Below are 19380 nucleotides of genomic sequence, written 5' to 3'. Positions count from 1 at the left end.
TTTGGTCCATTATTGACACGATAGGATCACAAAGTTGCTGCAGATTTGTTGGCCGTGATGCAAGTCTGCTGTTCCACCACATCCCAAAGGTGCTCAATTGAATTGAGATCTGATGTTCATGGAAGTCATTTGAATGCAAGCAACTCATTTTCATATTCAAGAAATGATTTTCGAGACGGAGCTTTGTGACATGGTGTGTTATCAGAAGTTAGGTACACTGTAGTCATGGTCAGCATCAATGGTTTTGGTCAACAAAGGATCCCAAAGCGTTCCAAGAAAATATCCCCCACACTATTACACACCATCATCGGCCCGAATTGTTGATATCAGGAAGGTTGGGTCCATGCTTTCATGTTGTTTACACCAAATTCTGAATGTTGCGGCAGAAATTGAGGCTTGTCAGACAAGACAGTCTTTTTACAGTCTCCTTTTGTCCGGTGGTTTGTAAAATTGTAGCCTCAGTTTCTTGTTCTTAGCAGACATGCATGATACCCAGTACTGCTGTAGCCCATCTGCTTCACAGTTCAACATGTTATGCAGCAGTTTGTCTTGACCATGTCTAGATACCTAAGTGCAATGAGCTCCTCCGTTGTGGCTGGATGATTAGACATTTGCAATAACGAGCAGTTGAACAAGTGTGCCTAATAAAGTGGCCAGTCAGTATTAAAAACAGAAAATAAATGTTTCTTCATATCCGACACAGAAGGCATGATTGGGAACATATTCTTGGCACAAATGAAACCTCATAGAATTGAAGTACCTTCTTTGTTCTTGGCTTCAGTGCTGTAATAAATATTGTTCATATTCATTAAGCTCAAATAGGTTTTCTCCAGCAACATTTGTTCTGCTTTTAAATGCTGCCGGTCTCTCAAATTTTCTATGGATCCATAAATACTCTAAAATATTACAAATGGATGTAAATAAAATATTCATCTTTTGAAAAGGTTTTTTTTTTTTTTTGAGGTTCAGAAAAAGAAAGGCTATTATAGCACAGAGTAATGAATGAGTTTGATGCTGCTGAACCATGAGGAGCAGTTTCAGTCCCTATGAAATAAAACTGCCACCAGCTTGCTTGATTTCAGGGATTTGATTATGAGCAGTTTGGAAAGCAATTTAACGTTGCATTTTCATTTCGATAACAATAAACGGTCTATGAGGTCTGTGTGTAAAAGGCCTAGCAGACTTATAGCTGAAATGCACAAAAAGATGAGATTATTATATTCGGTAACGTCCAACCCACACAGCAAAATGATTTTCCACTCGAGACCAGAGTTGGGTCATCCCTGGCAGGACTTGGCCAGCTCATCAGAATTGCTGCCATTCCAGAGCACAAAGACAATGAAGGAGTTGTAGTGGAGTGTGAGATACAGAGTCCGCAGCTGTGGGTGGATAAATAGCTTCCCATTTTCCATAGCTATCCATTAATTATAAAAGCTGCATAATGTTTATGTGGACAGAAAGAGTAACAATGATCATAACAATAAAAATGACACACAGAAAATAAAGAATAAATGTCTATGTTACAAGTTTTGTGTGACTACAGCCGATATACAAATAAAAATTTGGGAGAATGGATGAAGCCAGACGCAGGAATGTGGCATTTTGCCTCATGTTTGCATTTCTTTTGTGGAGACTTTTGTGGAGTCTGCAGTAGTTGATTAAAAGTGCGGACACTTCTGACCTCCGTCCCTTCTCTCATTCCTCGCTCATGACCACAGCCAGTTCTTCATGGGAGGATCTTTTTACTGGAAACAACCAGATCATTCGAGACTGATCTGTAGTTAATTTATTTGTCCTGCCGGCAGGGAGGAGACTGATATAGTGATCTGGGCAAGGGATCTTGTGGGTTCAGTTCTGTGTCAAAGGCAAGGTACTGCTGGGAGTGACTTGAGTATGAGTCAGCTCTCCCACCATCGTTCCCATTATCTGTTTTACACAGTCTCCCTTTCTCACTAAATCTAAGTCCACGTACAATCCAATAAATACATAGCATGTAACAAAAGCCATCTACTGGGAATATGAATGATTTCCATGGTTATTAAAGCAGTAACAGAATAATAAGATTGTGGTTATAATAAACAATGTAATGTTCACACCCAGGATTTCCACCCACAATAATCTGGATTCTGGTTATTAATCCTCTGTATTTCAAATATGAATGCATAAGCACTTTCCTGTCTTCCTGCAGAAACCTTAGGAACAAAAAGTCTATTCATATCCTTTATATCAATGCATCATAGTCATGATCTCATCAAAGAAACATGAGGTGCGAGCATTAACTGAGTGTACTAAATCCAGCCCTACTCCTCTCTGCTAAACTATAATTTCATATTTCATGTAATGTGCTTTCCTGTCCCTGCACCTTTTTGCCCGACTATAATGGATTGCTCTCTTTTCTGTCCAGTCCACCATCAGAAAGTGTCCGCATAAAAGTTTCCAAGGTTTCGGTCCACTTCTCTTGTGAAATATGCTGCACAAAAGTACCGAACCACCTACGCTTTACACCTACAGGAGCTGCTCTGCCATGGAAACCAATGCCATGAAACTCCCAGTGGACAGTTTTTGTGTTGCACTGCAGTTGATAGTGAAATATCTAGAAACAAAAGAAATCTCCTGAGCCGACTTGCTGCACCAGTGGCATCCTAGTAGAGTGCCATACTTGTGAAGAATGACCCGTTCTTTCGCAGGTGTTTCCAAAAGCATGCTAGCTAGGTGCTTGATTTTACACACCTGTGGCCATGGGGACTGAAAACACCTGAATTCAAAGATTGAGAGTTATCCACATAGTGTTTCACATCTTTATTGTCTTTTTAATACTTTGGAGGCAGCAGAACAACTCGTCAACTGGCATATAACATGTCAGAAAAGAAATTACCTCCACCCAATAGATATTGAACAACATTAATATTCATGAGATGCTTCCTTGCAACTCAGTGTTTATAAGCCCAGTGAAAAACAATGCTTACACCTAATAATTCATGGTGATTTTGTCACTGCGTCTAACCCCTCTTAAAGAGTTAGTTGCATATGAAATATTCATGAATGTAGTTAAAGGGATTGAGTGCATTTTACATGTGTCAACCAAAATTAAGGTGATGGTAAGACTGAAAGATGCTATTTGGTAAGCCCTTTTCCTCTAGCTATTCGGAGAAGTGTGATATTAATTGGATTATCATAACAGAATTACTGCTAAAAGTGCTGGGATTCAGTATTAAGCAAGGATTGCCTTTAATGCCAGAAACCCACTGAGACACTTGGCATGCAAATTCAGCTGCCTATAGAGAGTAACCACCTCGAAGAAGGCCAGACATCCAAATTTACTGCCTGAACTCTATATTTAGAGGCAGTCAAAGTGGGGTGGAAAACTCACATTTCCTTGTTTTCCAGAACAGGGTGGCAGAAGGACCTCACCTGAGCAAGGCTGTCTAGCTGTAGCAGAAGGCCTGTTTTCACTCTAAACCAGACGCTTCCTCCACACCCTCTAGGCCTTGTTCAATAAACACAGGCTTAATTCACTTTCTTTACTCCCTGCTGCAGCTTGACAGGTGGTCCGTGAAAGTGGGTACCTGGGAATACGGCAGAAAGCAAAGCTTGTGCTGGGAAATGTGGAACTCAGATTTCAACCATCATTAGCCTGTGGTGATGAGCAGGAATGGCTTTTGCTGAGCTGGCAAAATACTATTCCCTTATAGTTAATTTACTCATATTTCACAGTTACAGTGTAACACCTGGGGCTGATTGGGGTGAACTCTGCTTAAAACCCGACGCCTGTTTTGTTTCACACGCTGCTGCTCTATTCCTTCTGTGTTGAGTTTAAAATCCTATTGTTTTGTTTGTTTTGTGCTCCCTCAGGCAAACTGCTACTACCATGGTAAGGTGGAGGGTCATGACAATTCGGATGTGAGCCTCAGCACTTGCACTGGGATTAAGTAAGTGTGCCAGGCGCTAGTTTGTTTCCCATTTTTTGACATGACACCACTGGTGTAAAAGCTTAGTGATACATTCAACAAGCTAACCCTGATCTCTCTGCTTTGGGACCTGTAAAAGTTTATACTGTAGTGCCAGGTGTCGCTAGAACGGTACATAGTGTAGATTTAAAGTCACTTAAAATATGCATAAAATGCAATATGCAAATATGCAAAATTGCTTATCATAATATAATGTTCTATACACAGTTTGATTGCTTTAATTTGTTTTTGTTTTTTTGTTTTTTGTTCTCCACATTGCCAAAAATCCCTCAGTAGCAGTTTTCTATTACATCTGAGTAATAAAGTGGTAATAGTAGGGTAACAAACAGCGTAGTTTAGCGTAATAGCTTGGTAACAATTTGATAAGCTGCTAGAAATAAGAAGGTAATGTCTGTGAGTTTGAATTTTCACATAGTTATAAAATTGTAATACCCTCATAATAATAAGGTAATATCGGTTGATGTTTTAGTATACAGTATTTGGATAGCATTACTATATTATAATGTTTAAATTAATCCTGCCTTAGCTTCCAAGCATTCTGCTTTGCTTAAAAGCAAATATGTAAATATTATGTTTAATGCTCTGGATTATTAAATGGAAACGTCAGCATATTTTATATCTGGATGACAATAGATAACATGTTAGGAAAGAAAGAAATATTTAAAATGTCCAATACACAAAAATAAGACGTCATCCATGTTCTCCCGCTCATCCAATTCAGTGTTGTGGGGGGCGGGGCCGCATTTGTCACCGATTAACCTCTAACCATCCAAAGATCCAGCCTCTCCTGCAGCAAGTAGCACCAAGCCGACAACTTGTATACTGACAAATTTGAAGTTTTGAAGGAAGAACAATGGTAAAGCAAGCATGATGTAATTGACAGTTCTTTGAGTATTGTCTTATTTAAAAAGATGCACTATTATATTTTGTGTATAGAGTAAAATAATTAATTTATCTTTTTCCTATTATGCCCAAAATGACATATTGGAACACGTTATTAATGTCTGTCATTAGAAATAAACCACTACTAAATTCACTTGGGGTGGATAGCTATATTCTGAGTACACCACACCTCTAACCCCCTCAACTAAACTGTTGAAGCTGGAGTGGTACATTTTGGGCGAAAACTCTTAATAGCATTGGCCAAGTTTTAAACAAGCTCCCAGTTTAGCTGCACACATCAGCTTCCAGGTAAAATTTGGGCTGTGCACAAGTTTTTGTCTGTGCAAAGAGGACAGTTACAACCAATAGTTATGATGCATTAATGGCTTTACTCCAAGTTTTAATGGTTTAGATTATGGCTAATTTGTTGGTTTGTTTAAAACCTCTCAGGCTGCTTAATTTGTGTTAGTAAATACTGAATTTTCTGCAAACCATGCAAACCAAGGTAAAACCCCATGTATGTAGTACTGTTGCAAATCTTTAAACCTGACATTCATTAAGGTTTTTAAGGCACGTGGAGGATTTCAGTCTTGTCGAAGCGCACTGCAAATGTCAGTGAGGAGTAAGGATTGCAGCAATATCACTGGACACAATCAAGAATGTTTTCATGAAGCAGCCAGATGTCGACACCCTCTGCAGAGGGATATGCCTGATTGTGAAGCTCATTCTGCTGACCTCAGTCTTGATATTTATTCATTTATTTCAGTTATTCTTAAACCTGTCTGCATAATAATAACAGATCACCAGAACAGTTTTGACAGGAAGCTACACAATTCTTGACCTGCTCACAGAGACAAATAGCTCCCCATTTGTGTTTGCAGCAGTCAGGCTTGGAGTTGGTTCAGCACGAGTTTGTGTGATTGTGAACATTGTGCAAGGTTTACAGAATCTTACAGCTTATGCACAATGGGTACACTCATTGCTAATGACATGTCATCTTGGTCATCACGTTTGATTATTTTTTATTGCATTGTCGATATTTGCACCTCTGATAGCCTCTTCCTCGTTCTGCAGGGGTTTTATATCTCTTGGCGAAAGATCCTATGTACTGGAACCATGTGCTGATCGCTCTGATGGGACTCACTGGATTTACACAGCTGAACACCTCAATTTTGCTCCTGGCACCTGTGGCCATGATTTCAACACGACCTATTCATCTGCGCACACAGACGGCAGCCCATTCAAGGCTTTTAGCACAAGGGTAAGGATTATTAAACACATATTTTTTTTCTACAGCTAGTAAACTCTCAGTATGTAGTATGTGATTTTATTTTCATTCAACAAAGGTACACTCTCAGACTGGGTCATGGTTTGAACTTTAGATCCCTGGCCTTTCAACCTGTCTTTTTTCTTTCCTTTCCAAATAAGTCAGATCGTAAAATCAGGCAGAGCAGAGAAAAAGTTTTAGCTTTCAGCCTTCTTTGTAGTTTAAACATTTAACTTCAGTGAAACCTAAAGACGTAGCTTTAATAGGACTAACTATTTATACCTGGATAAATTATCTAGTAATGTACAAAAGTCTTGAGCCACTATCAATTTCTTTATGTTTTTTGGGGAAAATGGGATTTATAGGAACACATGTAAATACAGTATATAAGGCAAAACCAGAGTTTGTACAGTTCTAGTGAGCTTTCTGGTCAGTATTTAGTATGACTACCATTCTTCTTCATCATAGCCTGAACGCCCTTAGGTAAGCTTTCTTGCAATGTTTAGTCTAAGCTCTCCAGAGTTCTTGAAGGATAGTCGAACCTCATTTTTGGATGTCGGCTTCCTTTTGTTCCGCTTTCTGTCAAGATGATCCCACCCTGCTTCAAATATATTGCAGTTCAGGCTCTGGGGAGGCCAGTCAATAACCAGTATTTTTCCATTGTGTGTGTTATCTATCTATCTAGGTATGCTTTTACTGCATTGGAAGTGTGTTTGGGATCAGTGCTTTCCAGATGGTATTATATGGTGGATCAAAATCTGATGGTACTTTTTTGCATTCATAATTCCACCAATTTTCCTCCAATCTCCAGCACCACTGGCTGAAATGCAGTCACAAACTATGACAGAGCCTCCGCCATGTTTTTAACTTGTTTCTAGACACTCATTGTTGTACCTTTTCCTAACCCGCTCTACAATATTGAAGACAATTTGAACCAAAATATTTCTAACTTCCCGATAAAGATTCATCACTCCATAGTACCACTGATTTTCAGTGCAGTTAATGTGTGATTTGGCTACCTCAGACTTTTCTCTCAGTTTTCCTTCCATTAGAATGGCTTATTTACAGCAACTGTTCATGCTGAGATCATTTCAGATGAAGCTTTGGTGAACAGTATGTGGATTAATTAAACGACCAGATGCATTTCTTAGGTCTTGTATCAGGTCTTTTTTTATTAAATTTCTTTTCCCTTCCTAATGACATGACTTTTGGATGCGGTTCATCTGCTGTGGGAAACTGCTTCACTTGCCATCCACTGGTTCAGTTTCCCGAAATTCTTTTGAGGACACAATGAACACCATGCCAAGATATAAGTTTTTAGCTAATAGCTTTTGGGGAACCACCTTATTGGTCCAAAAGAAAATCAAAGATAATTGTGTTATCTTTGGCATTTTTTGTAGATTCAACCAAATAAATGGAAAGAAACTTAAAATGGGCTCTTTGCTAAGTTGTCTGCTATGTGTAAACACAACACTGGTTCATCCTGGTTCATGGTTGAGTCCGTTCAAGCCTTTTTAGGCTTGAATGATTCATAGGTCAGTGTTAAGTACGTTTTTCTGAACATGGTCAGGTTCAGCAAAATGTTTAGATGAGATAAAAGACCTTTGATAAGGCCTGAAGAACTGTTGCTAAAGACTACTTTAAACAATTAAAGAAGTCTGGCTCCTTGGAAGCAAAATATATAGAAATAAGAGGTGATTTTTTTTCATAGCACTCTATGATATATTAACCCCTTTAAAAAATGTCTCTCAAGTTCTTTTGTGCAGCCTCTTTATGGGACTGATGGTTATGACAGTATGCTAAAATTAGTAGTTAGCTATTAAATATGTCTTCACAGAGCAGTTACCACAGGCAAAACTCTCTCTGTTTCATAGAGAACATTACAGTTCCCAGTAAGAAATTAACACTTTGTTTTTTTGTTTTTTCTTTATGCATTAAGATGATATTATAATCACGTGAGGCTCTGAAAAAGATGTAAAGATGACCAGCTGCATCAACTAGCTAGAGAGAAATATTTCAGTTTGATTTTCTGGACTTCAGAGAATATAAAATGCAGAATTGAACAGTGACAGGATATATATTTTTGAAGCCGGTACTTGTTCTGACAGATGCTCTGGAGTGTGTTAGGAGAGCAGTTTTAAAAAAAAAAAGCCTGTGAAAAAAGTACATTCGCTGTTTAGCAATAGCATTTGCTCTTAATGTGAGATGAAACTGCTGGGTTGTGCTTACGGCCTCCAGCAGGACCATCCAGAATTAAAGAGATTGCTTTTAAGAAACCCCATCCCACTCTGCCCCCTGCTACAACACTGAGCATAGAGATAAATCACAAGGGGCACGGCCCTGGGGAGTTTCTAACCTCAGAAAGCATAAGCTTTACAGATGATGAGCACTGATAAGTGAAAAACATAAACTCCAGTCATCTTTATCTTTGGGGTGAGGTAAAGCAGGAGTGGACAAACATGGCTGATTAAGCAGATTAGTACAGGGAAGGACTCGGATATAGGTGGTGCATAAGATGAAACAGATGTTCCAGTTGGAGGCTAAGCAAACATACTAAAATCATAATGCAGAAAAAATGTGAGGGACTTTCCAGGGCTTTAGTTAAAACTGATTTTTATTTTTGCAACCATTTCATTGAGATCAGTGTGGGACGCAGACCAAACATATGGGTATACTGGCTGAAACATCCTGTGTTTTCACATTGTTATATTTATTTATTTCTCCGGTATTAGGGATTTTCTGATGTTTTATTGTAGAGCTTGATATCTGCAAATGATTATAGCGCTGGCTTTAGTGGCAAGCATTGTCTTAAATCTTAAGAGGAGTACAAAGATTTAGCACAAATGAACAAACCCTGACAACAACGCAATTTAGAAGTTCAGATGAATTATACCCGTGTGAAAAATGAACTTTTATTTGTTTTATTGGATCAAAATGTTCTCATTTAAAGCACTATGTCCCTAACACTCATTATATGCTAAGAGATGCCAGAATTAGAATGCAAATCATCTCCACTAAGATGCAGTTTATTCATCAGGATGTCGAATGTCGCAACCCCATTGTCAAGTTAAAAATGTGAAAACAGAGGAGACAATGTTTTAGACATCAATGTCTAACTAATGGCGAAAGAGCTTAGCAAGCAGTCTTGTTAATATAGCAAAGAGTATGGTAATAAACAGAGTTTAGTGTAGCAAAGAGAGAAGAAGTACATCAAAAAGCACAAAGCCTTATTTGCTGTACTTAGCAGAAGGCATGCAGGTTCATCTCAGCATGTTACACGGGGGCACAGAGGTGTGCACTGTAGCTTTGATAAACTGCAAAGTACCCTGCTTGAGGGTCTAAAGATTAAAAGGTGTGTTGACAAGAGTGCCCTTAGATGATGAACATCAGATGAGGCTGAAAAGGGTAGAGAGATATGATGGCTTGCTGAGAGGAACAGCACGTCTGCAACATGAATTCTAACAAGGACCCATGTTGAAAATGTGACTATCCATAATGACCATGATTTGAGTGTCTTGTCTTTCATGCTTGAAACAGATCATAGCACATGGATGAGTCATGTCTGAAGTGTGCTTTAATTCATATTAAAGAACTATGAGCTTATACATGCTAGCCTAAACTAATTACAGACATCACATCACCTCCTTTGGTAGGTTGAGGGTGTATACCACATCGGCATCTGCTGCCCTGTAGATGCATCCTTCTTTCACTCCATTACCTATAGGTTGATTATCTAGGTTGAGTTTTTTTTATGCACACCAGTGGAAGTTTCATCAATAAAGGGTGTGTCGTGCAGATTTTCCAGATATATGTTAGATAAGATAGATGCTATAAATAGGATAACAGGTTTGTTTTCCACTTTAGATTAGCAGTGTTTTCCTCTTCCAATAGCAGTTTCAGTTTTATTTTGATAAAGATGCTAGAAAGTATCTTTTGTACATTTAGACCTATGACTCTAACTGACTGGATTCTCCTCCAGAACAACATTGCTCTTCACTGAGTTGAAAGAACAGTATTTGTGTGTATTTTTCCTCCCCAGTGGCCTCCTAGAGACTTAATCACCATAGGGTGTATTTAGAGCACACTTGCCCATCCTGGCTTATCTATGGAGGAGGCAGATAAGAGCAGAGAGGATCCAAGCTGCCAGGCCAGCAAGGATAAAGAGGCTCAGGTTGAAAGAGGGCCATGGTGTGAAGTCAGAACCTTTAGCTCGCAGGATCTGCAAGTGTGTGAGTGGAAAGAACAAGATTGTGTGCATGTGTGTACCTATATGCAGGTGAAACAGACTGTAGCGCCGCGTGTTGTATCAAATAGTTGATGCCAAAGCATGTGATCAGTATGTACTTTGTGACCACAGGCTGTGAATTCTTTTACAATTGGATTTATAGAAGTTGCATCATCATCACAATGGTGATTTTATAAGTTTCATTTCATAAATATTAGATCAAAATTTTAATGAACCAATTTATGCCCAAACACTAACGACATTCCATTCAATGTTTTTCAATTTACTGCTAATCAGCAGTAATGGTAATGGTAAATAACCTAAATAGGACTGGACACTCCTGTTTAGTATTAAAATGTCAGCCTAACAATTTTAGCAATAACAATTTTACCTTTAAAAATCCTCAGCCAGGCTATTATTCTTTATATTTTACTTCCAAGTACTGTTTAATGCTTATTCAAGCATTAAAAACTGCACCTAATTTAAGGGATGACTCCAATGTTGTGTCTAGACATAACAGAGATCATTTCTTAAGGCATTTTGTTACTAGCAGCCTGTCACAAAACACACAATTTGTATTCTTTTTCTTTAGCTCAATCTATGAAAAATGCCAAAGGAATATAGGTTCACAGACATAAAGTAGCATTTTGTATTAATGAGGTGATTCCCAAGGAGCTATTAGCCAAAAACTTGGCATATCTGGGCATGGTGTGCAGTCTGTCCTTAAAAACATTAAGAAAATTGGGCAGAGTGGAGTGGAAGACCTAAACAACAATCTACAGCAGTATTTACTGCTCTCAGAAATCCACAAAGACCTGTCAGAAAATGTTGATCCAGCATCTGTTGAATAAAGGTGATCAACTAAATATTGATTTTTAAGCCTTTTTTTCCTTATATTTTGTATTTCCATATACATTTATAAACGTTTCAATAAGTCGCTGTACTTTGTTTTCTCATTTTCCTACCAAAACACAAAGAAATCAGGGGTGGCACAAGACTTGATGCTGTGTCTTAAGTATACTCGCTGCTGTAACTGATATTATTTCAAAAATTTTCATTTTAGTTTCACACCATTTTCCTGTCTATTCAAAACACTCACAATCTCTGACCACACAAAAAAAGAGCTGAATATTCAATATACTGTATATAAACGATGGGTGTAGCTTCCCTGCCCAGTGACTTAACCCTCTGGGGTCGACGGACGCGCCGGCGCGTGGAAAACTGGACTGATACACCTGATACATCTGATACATCTGCAGGTCTGACAACAGTCAGTGGTATTCTCCTCTGTCTTATAATGGACAGAAACTCTTTTTTTGGAGTGGCACAAATATTTTGTGTGCCTTCTTATTTGATGCAGAACACCTGATTGTTCTGTAAATAGTTTTAAATGGTTATATAAAAATGCCTGAGGCCTTGGCTGTATTTTTAGGTAAATAGTACCATATAACTTTGTTGTTTGCAAAACTTGTGCATAATTTTTAGAATTGTGCAATTTCTATTTGCATTTCAAGTTATGAAAATGATTCATTAGACATGTTTGCGGTTTTTACAGTAAAAATATACCTTTCTTCTACTCAGATTTTAAATTTTTTGTCTGAATTTAGATCAATTGTGCTAATATAGTATGTCAAAATGAAAAAAGAACTCCAATTTCAGATATTTGAGGTTGTGCTGAAAATAATGATTCCAAACAAGGCAAGATAAACAGTTTTTAAAAGTGAAATATAAAGGTAAAATCAAAAGTAGTCAAAAACGGCCAATTATACCCTGGACCCCAGAGGGTTAAACCTGCATTCTTTATAATAACCATCTGGGGGAGAATCCTCTGGGTGCAAAAAAAAAAAAAAAAAGCTGGTAAAATCCCCATAAATTTGAAAATTTTATTTTATATCTATTTAGCAAATCAAAAATCTTTTTACGTTTTATAGAGAAAATCTATTCATTTCTTTATATTATGTGCCAACAGACCATGCAGCACTGCACTAAACAAGCAATAGCGATTCGTTTGGAGTGTTATCAGATTTGTGTGACCTTAGTGGCTCTTACTGGGTCAGATGTGAAGCGTAGCTGATTGTTTTTTGCTGATTTTCATTTCTGCTGCCTTTTGTGTAGAGTGCCGTTCAGGTGAAAAGCCATCTCCAGTGGCCACCTGCTGAATTTAGGCTGCCCTTTCCAGAAAGCTGCAGTAAAGTGCTCCTTACTAACATCCTTCTCTCTCTACCCTCTCCTCCTACTCCTTTCTTCTCATCCCCTGGTTTATTGTTTTGTTATTTGCACCCTCCACCTCCTCTGTCATTTTCTTTTCTTGGATTCATATCTCCTGTTCCTCCATCTTTCATCCTTTTCTGCTTTCCATCCAACTGTTGCCTGTCCACTCCCTTTCATTTATCTCTTGCAGCATAAACGCCATGCCCAGACTACAACCAAGTATGTGGAGCTGATCATTGTGGCTGACAACCGAGAGGTAAGCAGAGGTCAAACGTCTCATCATCCTCTTCATCTTCCTGCTGACTTCCAAAGTAAAGAGGCTCAAAGACCAGATCCCAAGCTAGCTTCCTTCCTCTTGAGACACAGATAAGAAGGCGCCACCACTGCCTTTGTGTCAGCTCTGATGCGTCCACTCGCTCCCCCAATTCGCTCTCCAGCTCCATCTACATCCTGCTGCATACATCACTGACCACTTGACTCACAAATGAGACCGTTCCTTATGTGGGCTCTTAGACCTTTTAAGAAAGCTAAAAGAAGAAACAGTTTCTCACTAGTTTGAGACACATGGGTCAAAGTCACATGCTTTAGAGCCTGAATAAATTCTGAATATAATACAAAGCAGTTGAGGTTATCTTTTCAGCATAACCTTTACCGAGGAACCTTTTGATGATAACAGCTACAGCAGCAGTGGCAAGAATGGGGGTTAGAGCGCACCCTATGAAGACATTTCTACAACTGATACAGTGTTACACTATAATGCGATATGTCCAAAATACTATCTTTGAGGGTAATAAGCATTCAAGAGGGCAGCACTTTGCTTCATTCTCTCTACTTGTATTGTTCAGTTTCAGAAGCAAGGCAAGGACATGGACAAAGTCAAGCAGCGGCTGGCTGAGATTGCTAATTACGTGGACAAGGTAACAATTGAATCCAAAGAGGGAATGCAGTGGTGGATTGTGATTTATTAGAGGTCACATTAAGCCTGGTGAGAATTGACCGACCTGCGGGCAGAGGTTGACTGGATTATGAATGGATGATCAATTTCATAACTTGGCTGGGCATTTTGTGATGCAGCCAGTTTAATAGATTGTGCCGTGGGTGGCTGTTAAACACAACAGAAGCAAAAAGCTGATTTATTCATCTGGAGAGCCATACGCTGATAAATATTTAAGGACTTATACAGAGCCACTTTCGGTTTTAAGTGACTTTTTCTATAGCATTTGTGGTTAATAGGTAATTTGCAGTAAAGACAGTGGCAAAAATATTAAACACATCTATAATCGCATCCCTCTCCCTGCTTCCGACTCCAAACTGTTAGTTCTACAGGGCTCTGAATATCCGTGTGGCTCTCGTGGGGCTGGAGGTGTGGAGTGATGTGGACAAGTGTCCCATAACCCAGGACCCATTTACTACCTTGCACGAGTTCCTGGACTGGAGAAAGGTCAAGCTGTTGCCTCAAAAGCCACATGACAACGCCCAGCTAATCAGGTACTGTAGCATAGAGATGCAATGCCTGTGTTTAGGATAAATCCTTTGCATGAAAGGTTTTCTTTATTCGCAACTAAACAAAAGATGCTTAGTAGTACAGTTGATGGTTATTCTTTGGAGCTACCCAGTTTACTGGGTGGTGTAGAGTTTCTAAAATAAACACATGACTACAAAAAATTGAACTCCCACCTTTTAAAACATCTGCAAAACCCGTAGCGCACAACATATTTGATTTTTTTAAATACACAACACAAAATTATAAAGTAAAAGGTCATTTTTAACCATTATTTATAGCCTACATTGTCCACCAGTTACAGAACGACCCATCCTACGGTATGTGGGTAGATGCTAGCCACACAGACGCTGTCAAGGAGACATGATGGGTGTTTGGGTCTTTACACAGTTGTTACCCCTCTCATTTGGTAGATGAATGTTAACAAAACAACCACGGCTAAAAAAGAAAACATTCAGAGAACAATGGCTCTGTTACAGCTGCCAGTGAAACAAATGTTAACAGAAACATGAGGTGGAATTTTTTAACGAATATATCATTTTTAGTCAGTGGAAAGATATTAACAGTAGCAGTGTTACAGTAGTTGTTGGTCTGTCAGTAAAAGACTTAAAACTGTAAGCTGAGATGTGTGGGCATTTATCTAAGGTGATGTATAATTTCACACAGCTGCTAACTTGGCCGTATGCTCCCGATTTTGAATAAAGCTTTAGCTTATTTGGCATTCACGACAAATTAGAAGCAAATGAAATGCTTCCTGCCCTTGTATGAAAGCCTTAATATATGTTTTTGAAATGCAGCTGCCAGAGCACATTTGCACTGGTGGACCCGCAGCAGTCTTCAAAACATCATCTTCTGTTACAGGAAACGCCGCATATTGCTAGTGGTCAGAAATCCTCAACGGCGCCTTTGATGACAGAAGTGTGAACACATGCATGGCTGCATATTTGAGCAATATAGTAACCATTGTGTTCTCATTTTCAGTGGGGTGTATTTCCAGGGAACCACCATTGGTATGGCACCCATCATGAGTATGTGCACAGCGGAGCAGTCAGGAGGAATCGTCATGGTAGGCTAATAAGTGTGTTTTTAAGAAGGGTATGAGGAGGGTATACATGGGAAACGCCACTGAATCGCATTTAATACATTTTAAGGGATCACAAGCTGAATGAAAATGCAAGTCATAAATAATGAATCATTACAGAACTTTAATGTGTTGCATTAGCACAAGTCATCCGATTATTTCAGTCTTAAAGGCCTGGCTGGCTGGTTAGGTTTGGTCGCCAGATGGTTCTTCACTCTTGTCCTGCAGATGGTAAAGTAGGGAGTGGATCATTAGGATAGAACTGTGTACTGTATGCACACATACTTAAGGCTGTAGAAATGGGGATTAACCCCCAGCCACTGATGACCGTGTTTGACCGGGTTGTGTCTCTTCATTTACCAGCTACCTCTGAACTCATTAGTTAGGCTTTCCCTGTGGGTCTCATTGCTCTCTCTCCAGGCAGTTAAATCTTAGACATGTCAGACATGAGGAATCTCAATTCACCAGCCCTAAATGTCATATTCATTTCATTGGTGTGGTGAGACGAAGCACAGACGGTTGCGTGACGTGCCCTCCTGAGCTCCTCAGCCTCATCTGTTGGTAAATGAGTCTGAATGGGGTTTTTCCAGGAAACAGAATCCAACTTATTTGCATGAATCTGGGCTGCACATTTGGATTGCACTCAAAATAGCTGACTGTTTCTTTCAAAAGCCCCCAGCAGAGCAGTTCAGCAGCCTAAGCTTGATTTGCACAGTGCTACAAAATAACGTGCTGTGACGAGAGACTCCAAAAGTGAGGTGGTCTGACATGTACAGCTTTGCATCCATGATAGCCATCTACTGTATATTATTTATATGCCCTCTTTGTGGGTTAATGCTTTGAACACCTTGCAGAAAATCCCCAGCAAACATCAGGTTTCACTCTGTGTGCCACTGTAGATTCATCTTTACTGTGCATCTGCTAACACCGTCTATTTTTAATTTCTGTCCTGCCAAAATTGAGTGTCTGATTTTCACCGAGGCCGTTTGTTTTTTCTTTGTCTTCCAACCTATTTGCCGAGAGGATGTCTTTATTTGTGAAGATGAAGCAGCACATCTGCCTCTGTCAGAGTTTGACGAGCGAGCTGAAGGTGACAGCCCGCAGTCTGCTTTCATAGCTCATTTCTGTGCCTCAGTGTCGAGCAGACGAAATGCTCTGATAAGCACAGATTCAACAGAATTGTTTGTTTAATCTTGGCAATATGCAATTACACTCACTTGTTTTGAGTAATGTTTCTCCAGTGGCTCCTGTGGGGAACAACAATTTGGCTTGCGTTAATTTTTTTGTTATTTGGTATTTTCCTCGGAGAATGCAATCAGAAACGTCTGTTCTTAATTAGCTTCTGCTATTGTTGCTGCGACAGATCTGTATACTGAGCAAATTTAATAATGGATATTGCTTCATGGATTCATGCCTAGCCTGGAAATACAGAGATAGCTCTGAATCACGAGGTAAAGAGGTTTGAGGGGAGATGAGGTAAGACGGCACGTTTTGTGATTGATCTCTTTTGCAGGACCATTCAGACAACCCCCTGGGTGCTGCAGTCACTCTGGCCCACGAGCTTGGACACAACTTTGGGATGAACCATGACACGCCAGAACGGGGGTGCGGCTGTAGAGTGACTGTGGATCGTGGAGGCTGCATCATGACTCCCTCCACTGGGTGAGTCACAGTTTCAGCTCCACCCCATCTTAAAAAACACAGGCACACATCTAAAATACATCATTATAATATAAAACTATCACTAATTTAAATTAATGTACTCATTAAGTACAGTAAGTGTCATCAAAAAACCCTGATTGCGATCTTATGTAAACATAATTCCACATGCTCTTCCCTTGTAATTTGTTTGCTGAGCAGTAAGCAAATTATGCCAATTAACTGTTGGGCCATTGGGTTTATGGCAGATTCAACAGCTGTGCTAATGCCCCAAGGCAATATGACTCACTCCGAATGGGAAGCCAGTAGTTCAGTGGCAGTGCATGGCCGTGACAGCACAAGACACTGACTGACTTATTCCCTGACATAATGCAGATGATGTCTTGCAGACTAAAGATGTGTACTGTACATGTGGAAACAAGAAAGTTGCTCATTAAGAGTATCTGAGTGACAAAATGGCTTAAAATTCAACAGCTCAATTACATCTAATTGCTCACCATAGTCTTGACATCTTATAGTAGACCCAGCAGATGCAGAGGACGTTCTGAGAAGAAACATTGGGGTGTCTGTTTCAGCCAAGGCCTTGTGGTCTGTGGGAGCCTCCGACTGGTGTTTATGCTGGAAACATCCCTCTCTATTTGGTTTGGCCCAAGCCCATGAAAAACACCATAACAGTATTCCTTATTATAGACTTAGAAAACAACCGAGTCTTAAGAAGTGTAGATTTACATTATACTCTGATTGAGGGTATTCCTGGTCAAGGTCTTTGCCAAATATGGCAACAGAGTGAATATATTAAAAAGGGAAAGAAATGTTTGTTGAAGTAGAAATAAAATGGTTTTGTGTTTCCTTTGCTCTCCTCCTCTTGTCGTCTGGCTCTCCCCTTTTCACAGACAGTTACAGTGACGCTATTCTTTGATATACATGCAACTTTAATGCTGGAAAATCTCTTAGCAGCCCCAAGTAAATAATTGAAGACCCCTGAAAACGGTAGTTTTAATGTAGGCAAAACCCACCACCTTCTCCTTACTGTTTGAATCTGAAGTTGCATGTAGCAATGATGAACCTCTCTGAATGTGAAAAAAGGTGTTTGTGCCACACTTTAAATAAAGGCAAATTAAATAATACATGAATATTTAGCATGTTTTTCTCCACGGAGACTGTTTGCTTTTTTTTTTTTTTTGATTATTATAGCAGACAAAAGAAATAAATTATTTAGTCCTTGGTTTTAAAAATAATCCCCTCTACTCCTCCTCTTTGCTCAATATTTCTGCCCTGCTTTTTAATCCAGGATTAAGGAACCAATACATTTAAATAAGGATGTTTAGGAACTCTACATTCTCTCATTCTGCCTCTTTATTTATTCCAGGTCAGTACCATAAAGTTTCCCCCATGGGTCCAGTTCAAGGCCCCTGCAGTTGCTTAAAAGCACTATATTTCTACAAACATTTTGCTAAAATTACCCGAATTCTGTTTTTCTTTTTAGAGAGAAAATCAGATATTTTTACGAAACCGTGTTATCTTACACACCTCTACTCAAGGCCTGCTCTGGAAAGAACTGGCACAAATGCCTGTCTGATTATCAGCCCCTCCATTCTGTAATTGAAAGTACTGGCAAGGCTCGCCTACACTCAGTCAATCACGAGTACCGTTTTTTTTCATAAGTCTCTTTTGTTTTAGTTAAATGGCACAGAGTAATTGTAGGTTCACAGGAACATTGTTGCTTATATACGGGTGCCCTTCAGACTCTCCTGGCCTTGCTGTGGCTCCAGGAATAAGGCAAAGGAGATAATGAGATCCAGTTTGTCATTGTTACTGTGGGGTAGAGAGTGTTTGTGGGGTAGATGATGGGGGCGGGCAATAAAACTGCAAGCTGACCCAGTGCCAACTACACATCTGCACAGAGGACCGCTTGTTTCCTGTTCACACTGGTCACGGCCATTTGTTGCGTCCTCCTCTCTATCCATCTCTGCATCCACCCATTAGCTCTAAATGAGAACACGCTGGTATTTCTCATCCTTTGAGATTATATCTCCTCGACAAACGCACAAACACAAACACAGCAAATGAGCTCATCACTCTTTTGCGGACATATGAGCACGTGCGTGTGTGTGCACAAACATGAGAAATCCATGTTTTTGAAAGACTAATGCAGAAACTACAGTTGTGCATTAGTCTTCCAGTCCTCTTCCATTTTATTCCGTTGTGTCCGAGCTCCAGGTTTGATGATCTGGTTTACTGTTTATTGACCGGTTTTTGTGCTTTCATTCAGAAAGTGCAGCTTTCTGGATGGAAGCTGTTTATCGCAAGGGCCATAAAGTAAGATGTTGAGCTCATAAAACATACAGCAGGGTGTGCAGGACATGAGAATGAAAAAAGAGAGTATAGACTACATTCTGACTGAACAGCAGCTTGGCTCAAATCAAAATGGGATAGAGCGTCTTGGTTTTCAAAAATAAAAAAGATGAATGATTCTCATAATTTTAGAAAAACTGACATGTCATTCTAGCTAAAACATATTGGCTCTTAGGTATATGCAGATAGCACTGATTTTCTGGGCATGCATGTCCTTGATATGTTCTGAAA

At 39.4% G+C, this 19380-nt stretch overlaps 1 protein-coding gene across 1 annotated transcript in view; it reads left to right on the top strand.

Moving 5' to 3' along the window:
• The window catches only part of adam12a (ADAM metallopeptidase domain 12a), a 79583-nt gene that overhangs the window by 41892 nt on the left and 18311 nt on the right, over window positions 1-19380 (top strand). Inside the window, exons 5-11 of the mRNA XM_085466541.1 lie at window positions 3853-3929; window positions 5925-6111; window positions 12744-12809; window positions 13399-13470; window positions 13872-14041; window positions 15036-15120; window positions 16649-16797. Coding sequence (XP_085322667.1) covers window positions 3853-3929; window positions 5925-6111; window positions 12744-12809; window positions 13399-13470; window positions 13872-14041; window positions 15036-15120; window positions 16649-16797 — 806 coding nt within the window. The remainder of the gene's footprint in view (window positions 1-3852; window positions 3930-5924; window positions 6112-12743; window positions 12810-13398; window positions 13471-13871; window positions 14042-15035; window positions 15121-16648; window positions 16798-19380) is intronic.

The sequence above is a fragment of the Copadichromis virginalis genome, linkage group LG8 (genome assembly GCF_057382275.1).
Source record: "Copadichromis virginalis isolate Kocher_CV1m ecotype Utaka linkage group LG8, C_Virginalis_male_GT1.1, whole genome shotgun sequence".
Lineage (NCBI taxonomy): Eukaryota > Metazoa > Chordata > Actinopteri > Cichliformes > Cichlidae > Copadichromis > Copadichromis virginalis.
The sequence above is the reverse complement of the archived record's forward strand: the minus strand, read 5'-3'. Positions and strand labels throughout refer to the sequence as shown.